This window comes from Salvelinus sp. IW2-2015, linkage group LG35 (assembly GCF_002910315.2).
Source record: "Salvelinus sp. IW2-2015 linkage group LG35, ASM291031v2, whole genome shotgun sequence".
In the NCBI taxonomy this organism is placed as follows: domain Eukaryota; kingdom Metazoa; phylum Chordata; class Actinopteri; order Salmoniformes; family Salmonidae; genus Salvelinus; species Salvelinus sp. IW2-2015.
This window is the reverse complement of record NC_036874.1, coordinates 19,115,872-19,125,601: the sequence shown is the minus strand read 5'-3', so window position 1 is coordinate 19,125,601 and position 9,730 is coordinate 19,115,872. Positions and strand designations below refer to the sequence as shown.

The 9,730-nt window shown below is 45.6% G+C and overlaps 1 protein-coding gene across 8 annotated transcripts in view; it reads right to left on the bottom strand.

The window, feature by feature from the left end:
- Positions 1 to 2,757: 2,757 nt before the first annotated feature.
- Positions 2,758 to 9,730, bottom strand: part of LOC111959113 (syntabulin-like) — a 21,780-nt gene continuing 14,807 nt past the window's right edge. For 2 of the 8 annotated variants that reach the window (XM_070437443.1, XM_070437445.1), the window contains exons 5-8: positions 6,842 to 6,941; positions 6,349 to 6,495; positions 4,656 to 4,811; positions 2,758 to 4,516 (exon numbers count right to left, since the gene is read on the bottom strand). In XM_070437443.1, the coding sequence (XP_070293544.1) occupies positions 3,388 to 4,516; positions 4,656 to 4,811; positions 6,349 to 6,495; positions 6,842 to 6,941 (1,532 nt within the window). In that variant the 3' untranslated portion in view covers positions 2,758 to 3,387. Of the gene's footprint in view, positions 4,517 to 4,655; positions 4,812 to 6,348; positions 6,496 to 6,841; positions 6,942 to 7,515; positions 8,043 to 8,117; positions 8,335 to 8,370; positions 8,563 to 9,730 lie in introns of those variants that run through there. The other 6 variants (XM_070437444.1, XM_023980558.2, XM_070437447.1 and 3 more) reach the window with 5 other exon arrangements.

The following is a 9,730-nucleotide window of genomic DNA, read 5'->3' as shown; positions in this document are numbered from 1 at the left end:
GCGATCGCCTCACCTCCTCAAAATGCATTGGAGAAGGTCAGAGGGGAGGGACCTTGGTCCGTCTCCTCCAATACAATGTAGAAGGATGCGGGGAGATAGGATGCATGGAATCAAAGAAAGACAAATTGAGACAGCCCTGAACTCAGCTAATGCTGCATTTGTAACCAAGTGGGAGGTGGGAATTTACCAGTTGTGAAGTCATAAATAACAGTTGAGAAACGCCGATTGGCTAATGGYCAACAAGCTGAGTAAACCATAAACTAAAAGTTCAGCTATCATGCCTGTAAACAAATTATGTTCAAAAACCAGATTGCCTTTTATAAATAAAGTTTAATTGTATTTAACTGCCAAAAATGCTGTTATCAAGGTAATTTCCTTAGTAGTTGTCAGAGGTCAGCAGGTGAGAGAAATGAGAGCTCAGGATGATAAATGAGTTTCCCACTAGTAATTACCTGTTGGAGGGCCATTCGTAYACTTSCCACTGGTTAAGAAYGCAGCWTGACTCCACCCTCCCTCCCCATATTGATTCAACCTTCTCTTTGCTACCAGGCCTGGTTGCAGAGAGATATTACAGCAGATGGAATGATTCATCAGTCTGCTTGCACTCTAATGAACAGAGGGTCATGGTTATGTAATGGAACATCCCCATATGGCAGTAGGGGAAATGGGTTATTTAGCATCGCATGGGGCTTCTCATTCCAACTCCAGTCTCAATGCATCAGTCTGCCGGTTGATTAGATTTACTTTAATCCTCACACAAACATAGATGTARCGTGACATGTGAAAACATAGTCTGTGTGTGTAAACAGTCTCTGCTGATCTGTGGCGTGACCTTTCTTCAAAGATGGTCGGACTCAGACCCACCATCTTGCAGCTTTGGAAGTTCCACTCTGGCAGGTCTAATGCACTTCCATTGTAAACTGCCCAGGGGACATTGAACACAGCCTGAAAAAGCCATTGCATTTTTTGTTTGATAAACACTGAACAAAAATGTACATGCAACATGTAACACTTTCAAAGATTTTACTGAGTTACAGCTCATATTAGGAAATCAGTCAATTGAATAACTGAATTAGTCCCTAATCTATGGATTTCACATGACTGGGAATACAGATATGCATCTGTTGGTCACAGATACCTTTAAAAAAAAATGTAGGGTCATGGATCAGAAAACCAGCCAGTATCTGGTTGGCCACCATTTGCCTCATGCAGTACGACACATCTACTTTGAATAGAGTTGATCAGGCTGTTGATTATGGCCTGTGGAATGTTGTCCCACTCCTCTTCAATGGCTGTGTGAAGTTGCTGGATATTGGCGGAACTGGAACACGCTGTCATACACGTCGATCCAGAGCATTCCAAACATGCTCAGCGGGTGACATGTCTGGTGAGTATGCAGGCCATGCGAGAACTGGGACATTTTCAGCTTCCAGGAAATGTGTACAGATCCTTGTGACATGGGGCCGTGATTTATCATGCTGAAACATGAGGTTATGGCGGCAGATGATTGGCACGACAATGGGCTTCAAGTTCTCGTCACGGTATCTCTGTGCATTCGATAAAATGCATTTGTGTTTGTTGCCAGCAGCTTATGCCTGTCCGTACCATAACCCCACCGCCACCATGGGGCACAATGCCAACATGACGCCATACACGCTGCTATCTGCCCAGTACAGTTGAAACCGGGATTCATCCGTGAAGAGCACACTTCTCCAGTGTGCCAGTGGCCATCGAAGGTGAGCATTTACCCACTGAAGTCAGTTACAACGCTGAACTGCAGTCAGGTCAAGACCCTGGTGAGGACGAGACGATCCCGCAGGTGAAGAAGCCGGATGTGGAGGTCCTGGGCGGGCGTGGTTACACATGGTCTGCGGTTGTGAGGCCAGTTGGACGTACTGCCAAATTCTCCACAACTACGGGGTGGCTTATGGTAGAGAAATTAACATTGAATTCTCTGGCAACAGCTCTGGTTGACATTCCTGCAGTCAGCGTGCCAATTGCACACTCCCTCAAAACTTAATGCCACAGATGTGACAAAATTACACATTTGAGTGGCCTTTTGGCCCCAGCAAAAGGTGCACCTGCGTAATGATGCCGTTTAATCAGCTTCTTGATATGCCACACCGGTCAGGTGGATTAATTATTTTGGCAAAGGAGAAATGCTCACTAACAGGGATGCAAACTAATTTGTGCTCAAAAATAAGCTTTTTGTGCATATGGAAAATATCTGGGATCTTATTTCAGCTCATGAAACCAACACTTTACATAGTGTTTCTATTTTTGTTCAGCGTAATATACAAAGGCTCAGACAGATCTGTTTAATTCATGTGAACTTGTTCCGTAGTTAAGAGCTGTTGTGCGGATGCAGAAACATGTGCACWCGTGTTCAATGCCGGGAACATTGTGTTTTGCCGTTTTCAAAGCTGGCCTCAGACATTTGTGTGGCTTTGCAATTAAGGATCCCCTTCTAAGCCGGAGATTGAACAGTAAATCCAAGAAGTCTTTCGTTTAATTTACTCATTCAAATATCCTTCTTGTTGGCATTTAAAGAGAAACTGTGAAAATCACCAATTGAAATTGGCACCCATGAGAAAGACAAGAGCTGAACAAAGCATCTCAATTGGTTGTAGAACAATGAAACAGCACATAACCGTTGTGGACATATGTCATTTAGAATGCATGTTCACTATAAAATGCTTGGGATTAAATAGTCTGCTAAACCCTTGGCACCAGAAAATGCCCAAGAGGAATCAAACATGGATGGGATTATCATGCTTTAATAGTAAATATATTAGGACATTTGATGTTAAGAGTATTACACACAGTAGCTCAGGCACAAACAAGTATGGGTTGTTTTGAAGCGTTGGTCTCATACACCTATCAACAATTTGTTACACATGTACACTACTTCTAGGTAGAAAAATAAAGACTAAACGTTCATTAATAAAGCTTTGGCTGCAGGTTTAAGATYATTTTGGAACATAAACCATTACAAACACTTGATCAAACTAACATTCAATTTCATCCCCACCCTCAGAAATCCTAATACTTTCAGAAAAATAACATGGCTGCTTTAAGTAGGGGTAACTAGTGCCAGCCCAGGACATCAATGATGCATAACCACCTACTCGGATTATACACAATTATGATAASAGAACAGAGGGAAAATAAATAAAATTAACAAAATCCCTTCACCATAAACAATGACTTCTCACAGCAACAACTGTACACAGTGCAAAGTAAACACGTGGGAACCAAAAGTAATAACTGTAGCATTAATATTCACAAGTGTAGAAAAACTAAAGATCCACAAATACTCTTTGATTAACAGATGTGGAAGTGCCTTAAGTTGAGGGGTCGGGCTGTGCATGCGGGGGTCGGAGACCGTTACACATCTGCCCCATGATGAGTGACGTGACGGAGAGAGTGCAATCCCATGATGCAACAGCCACGGATCAATGCTGCGATGTTGTAGACTGGCGCCGCCCCATCCACGCCATGCCGGGAATACAGCCAGGCCACCGTGGGCAACACTGGTACGGCCACAGCAAAAAGATCAACAAGGAAGCTGCTGCTCCAATAGCGTTTGTTGACCACGTCCATCTCGGGGGCCCTGCAGGGCTCCTCACTGCTCACCTCAAAATCCAGCTCCTCCATGAAGCGCATGGAGACCACCTCAGGGTCTGAGCAACACAGCCCTGAATTACTTAACATGTAAGGGCTCGCTGGCAGAACTGGGATGGGCTGGCAGGAGCTAGGCAGGCTTAAGGTGGACGGGACAGGGGCCAAGTCTGGGCCCTGCTGTGCTGGGATTTCTAGGAGGCTGGTAGAAGCTGGGAGGAGAGCATCTCCAACTGCACCACCATGGAGCTTCAGCAGCTGCAGCAGGAGGCTGTGCAGGTCAGGAGGGAAGGACACCATCTCAGTCTGAACGGCCTTCTCCACTGGAGCAGGGAAGGGGAGTGTRCTGTAGCAGAACGTGTTGGAGGGTGGTGGAGGCAGTGGTGCGATCTTCTCCTCCTCCAGACTGTGGAGTAGAGTGGACACCCCAGGACCAGCCTCTGGGTGGCAGCGTAGCTTACCGCTAGAGTTCACTGCTGTGGACATGAGCACATGCGCCAGGTTGTCGTTGAACAGCAGCCCACCGTCTGCCATCTCCTCCACCRCCTGGTCACCCACCTCCCCCTGCTTGTCGTTGACAGGGGAGTCGGAGTCGCAGATGAAGTCCATGGTTGGCTCGTCTTGCAGCGTGGAGCCGCTCTGGGCCATCTCCATGCTGTGCAGCAGGGACTCCAGCTTGCGGTTCTGGATGTTGATGTCGACAAAGTACTTCTGGATGCCCTTGTCCTTCTCCATCAGACTGCTCTTCATGGTCTCCACAACTTGCCGGAGCTGCTTGATCTCCTTGCGTGCCTCCTTCAGGGCCAGCTGCGCCTCTACGCGGTGGCACTCCTCCTCGATCCAGTCCTCCCTCATCCGTCCCAGCTGGGACTTGAGATTCTCAATCTCAGACTCCCTGAGGGAGAAAAGAGAGGGTTAGCTAGTAGTTACAGCTGTGTGGGATTGCAATGTTTTTCTACACTGTAGGTGGAATGTACTCTATGGGATGCATTTAGGAAACAAGCTAAACATGAGATGTTCACTGAGAAGGTAACCTGTCGTGGACTGTGTTCTCCGCTTCCCTCAGCTTGCTCCTCAGGTGGCGAATGGCCACCTCCTTTTGTTGCAGGGGGGTGAGGTACTGCTCTGGATTGGGCGGTCTGAATCCATGCTTGTCCACACAGGAGTGGTAATGTCCGGGGGTCATCCTTATGGGGAGAGGAGACAGGAAATGACACGTTTACCCTGAGTCACATACTGTATGTTCTGCTGGTGAGACACCATATTTTTCTCAACATTGAGGAAGAGGACACCCCATCTATTGTACACACCATCCTGTACTGTGTTCAGTACAACGAGCAGTGCTGAGCCCCATCTACAGGAGGCTCCATCAGTGATGTGGGGAAGGAACTAGGCCATTAAAAAAAATAAGGGATTGGTGCAACTTGCATGACGCAAAACAGCTTGTTTTAGGGAAAAAATAAAACTGCTGGGCAATGTTATTACTTAGTCGATTGTGTCTGACTGGGGATAGCACTGTCAGGACATAAGCTAACCAGCCAGCCGACTTCATACTGCAAGCTGCTAAAATGGCAGGTTGATCAAAAGCTGTCAGGAATGGATAGGGAAACAATGAGGGAAAGCCCAATTTACATTTGCTTGGCTGTAGTTTACAAGGTAAGTGTTTTTGCTTGAGAATTCCCTGAAATACCTAAACTGTTTTTAAAATTACTACAAGTACATTAAACTTCAATTATACATGAGCAGCTCTGAAATATCCCTGTGATCAGGCCTAAAGAAGGAATGATGAACCATGTGTCGGAGGATGGATTTGGCTAATATGCAGAGCAGCCCCTCTTACAAACAGGCTTAAAAGCTAGCGCTATATCCTAGCAACAACCTGGGACTTGTTCTTTGATGCGAGCTCTCTGCATCCCTGCCAGAAATAGAACAGGCAAGCAGAAGGTAGCGAGAGAACTAGGACGTCACACGAAACCCAGCCAGGCAGAAGAGAGCTGAGGGGAACAAGGACAAAAATCCCGTGGCAATAAAATGACTTGAGAAACAAAAAAGGCAGTCGTGGACGTTTTCACGGCCGCATAAGATACATAAGTATTATCTGTGTTGCATAGAGAGTGACTCACATTAAGCCTGTGGGCTGAATTCAAGAGGACTCTGGTTAGTTACAGTCCGAGCAGAAAGGCAAGGTTGAGCTGGTTTGTGCAGTGCTGCTGTCATGGCAGCACAGGAACCCTCAAGTGAATATTCTGCCACATAGCAACATGAGAGAACCCAGAAGCTCTAACACAAATGTCAGACAGTAAGTGGAAAAAAAGGCAGGGATGCAGCCAGGCAAGCACGTCTGGCTATCGACTGAGATACAATGAAATATTAATGAACTCTTCCTCTCCTATAAACCCAAGGTTGACACCCACACACACCAAAATAATCCGGACTGTTTATAAAATCCTCTAATCTCAGCATAGCCCAATCCTGACCGATATAATCCCCGTCTCTCAGAAGAGGGGGGAGAGGAGACGACAAACAGTCCCAGCATAGAGCCTAATCTATCCACCCTTGCCCCACCTAGTGAATGCCCTCCCCTCACAGAGCAACAGATGCTTCATTACAAGTTGACCCCTAGCCCCTTCTTCCTGGGGCATTTCCTGTTGATCTGAAAGGATAGGAACATGGTAGTTGCTTGTGTCCTTTGATAGGCTAGCTGGAATTATTGATATGGCTGTTTACCTGGAGGGTACTGTGGGGCTGGAGATGCTGCTGCTGTTGGTGGATGAGGGGACTGTCCTGTACGGGGCATAGAGCTCCGCATCACGGGATGCTGAGGGGATCCCTGCCAGCTTGAACACAGGGAGGCTCCTGATGTGGGCACCACGACTGGGGAAAGACATTCAGTAGTTAGGCGAAGCTGAGGAGAAGACATTTTTCCACAACACCAGTCTTGTAATGTTAAAGCATTTATCATTGAAAAAACAAATACCAGTGGGGGGAAAATATACAGCAATAAAGAAATAGCATAGCTATACTTCTTGGAACAGTTTCCCAGACCCAATTACACTTTTTTTGTTGAAAGTTCATTTTAGGATCAGGCTGAATCTGGGTCTGGGAAAACAGGCCCTTGAAAGTATAACACCCACTGGTGGGGTAAGATAAATGGTAAARGCATGGCGTGTCTGCTTCTACAATGGAGGCAGTAGAGACACAGAGCCACCCCATACATCACCTGCGTGAGGAGACCTTCTTCCCTGTGGAGTTGTGGGCCAGGCTCCCCCCTCTCTTTAGGCTGCCCGTGCTGCTAGAGGAGCTGAAGTCTGCCTCACTACCTGCAGAGTCAGACAAACACGTCAGGATATTACTACTGACCTGGCATCAGCGGGCAGGAAACACTGGTGCCACACACACTTGCATTCTGCTTTTCCATGACTACACATCTTGCAGTTGTGTTCCATGTCTATTTCAAGAAACAACTTCTCTGCATTCAGATGTCAAAAACATCCCAGAAATGAAGAAAAAAAAAGAGCCACTTCGAAACGGTAAACAAACCGACGAGCTTCATCCTGCTGCAAAGCCCTTCCTTGTTAGAGGCTATGGTGCGTTTGTGGTTAGCAACAATGGCATGATTCAAGCAGAGGCTATTAGATTACACAGCTGTCATAAAATAAGCAGGCCTGATCATTTCAACCTCGCACGAATTCAGCCTCACCCGCTAACCCATTCATAGACGTGAACTACCTTTAGCGCCTATTGAAGATTCGCTCTACTGGCCGAGCGAGTTTATTAGGAGCCCCAACGCTCGTGCTGAACGTTAACATGCGTCGCTTCCAGTACGGTTTTGGAAACATAAGGAACGCATCTTATTTTTTTCTCGCTGATATGAAAGGTTAAATTGCTACACACCTTTATAGGTTTCCCACAAGGACATATTTCGATGTTATAGCGCTTGTTTACGGAGGACAGACAGAAGACAGTCAACTAGCAGTGCTAATTAGCTATCTGCGTCTTCGAACACCTGTGTCATTGAACAATACGGTCAGCTGCAATTTAAAGCCGTGTACAGCAAGTAGATGTTGCATTTGTGATATGAAATTAGAGGGCAAAGTTTAGAACCGACTCAATTTAAATAGAGTATTTGGCTGCCAGAGCCAATTCACCTCTACAACAGAACCTGTGAGTTGCTTGGACTATAAGGAATAACATCAGGTTCCTTCAGTCCATTATCGCGCAAGGCCATGAGATCTGTCACTCAACACCTGTCTGATGCTGCAGGACAGGCTGTGGTATCCCTTTCCCTAACCGCTCCCTCCCTTATGCACTACAGTAATATACTGCCATGAAGGGTCGATACAATTTGTACATATCATTTTTGCATCAACCACTTAATAAAAACATGTTAAATCCAGATAATCCCTAGAAAACCAAACATAGTACGTTTAAGCATCATATCAGCTAGTAAAGATTCAGACCAGATTAATAATGAAAACAGGGCCAACCTAACGTACCTACAGTAGAGCTGTACCAAATCATGACAACCAATTTCATTCCATAAATAACCTCTGAAGACATGTTGCTAAATTAGTGCAAAAAATACTATTGCAATAATGCATTCTCAAGCAAAATAATCACTCTCAGAATGGGCCAGCGTGGCAACTCAATATGTGGGTAGAACATCATTCTCCCTAATCAGTGATTGGTACACTCCTGAAAGGAAGCATGGGACACTAATGACGTATTTTCAGTGAAACCATGACATACCTGAGTAGCATCTCTTTCCATTCGATAAAACCATAGTAAAGTGCTCACAGTGAATTTATGACTAAATAACAACAAAACTGAACCTTCAACACCGGGTGAGTGACTCAATTGCAGATACAACGTGAAGTCTGACTGCTAATTGGAAAACCTCAGGTCCAACATTATTTATCCAATCAGCAGCCTCTCTGGATTTGAACCTTGATTAAGCCGTTGGTCGGATTTAATAATGTGGAGCCTCCGGGCGCATGACGTGAACGGGCAAAAGGAGTGAGGGAGGAGTGCCCATCTCAAATCAAACAGTAAACTGCGTTTCTCGGTCATGTCGTCAACAAGGCAGCATGGCGAATCGTCCAGAAACATACATCTATTTTCCATACAGTATATATTTGAATTTTCAAACTTTTTTATTTTGCAAGGCAGATAAAGCATTTTTTTTGTATCAAAAGCAATCAATTTTGCATGTGAAAACACAGAATCCTACTCATTACTCCACATGCTTAATTACATCACTTTTGTTTGAGCCAACTTCAACTTGGGCTTTAAACGGGATCCCCGGGCCAGATTAATCAATCCCCTCATTGTTGGCATTCTTCTCCACAGACCTTGCTGACACATGCCAGATTTTACAAAGCCTGGATAAGTATTTTACATATCAGCTAACCACATATGTCAGCAATCTGGTGCCCAAAGGCACAGAAGATAAGGTGTCATGCAACCATTGGTTAATACATGCAATGGCTGAGCAGGGGAACACAACCATTGAGTGCGTCTCAATAATATCTCCTTCTTCCTGCATTTGTTCATTATTCCCCAGAAATGTAAAAGCATTGGATTGGTGTAGACATGGACTAGAGGAAGTTTCTAGCATATGTCTTATACCAGTAGCCATAGGGAGAACCTCAATTGCATACTCATAAAAAATATATATGTTTTAGCGTCTCGCCTCCTTCTCAAACCCCATTGGATGAGAAAGCCAGAGGTCCTGCCGCTCTGACTGTCTCCTCCAATGGATGTTTTGCAATTGAGATTCTCCCATTCTCTCACCAAGCAAATCATTGTTGCTTATGTAACAGTTTAGCTTCCGTCCCTCTCCTCACCCCTACCTGGGCTTGAACCAGGGACCCTCTGCACACATCAACCACTGCCTCCCACGAAGCATCGTTACCCATCGCTCCACAAAAGCAGCAGCCCTCGCTGAGCAAGGGGAACAACTACTTCAAGGTCTCAGAGTGAGTGGCGTCACCAATTGAAACACTATTAGCGCGCACACCGCTAACTAGCTAGCCATTTCACATCGGTTACACTCACCCCCCTTTTGACCTCCTCCTTTTCCGCAGCAACCAGTGATCCGGGTCACTGC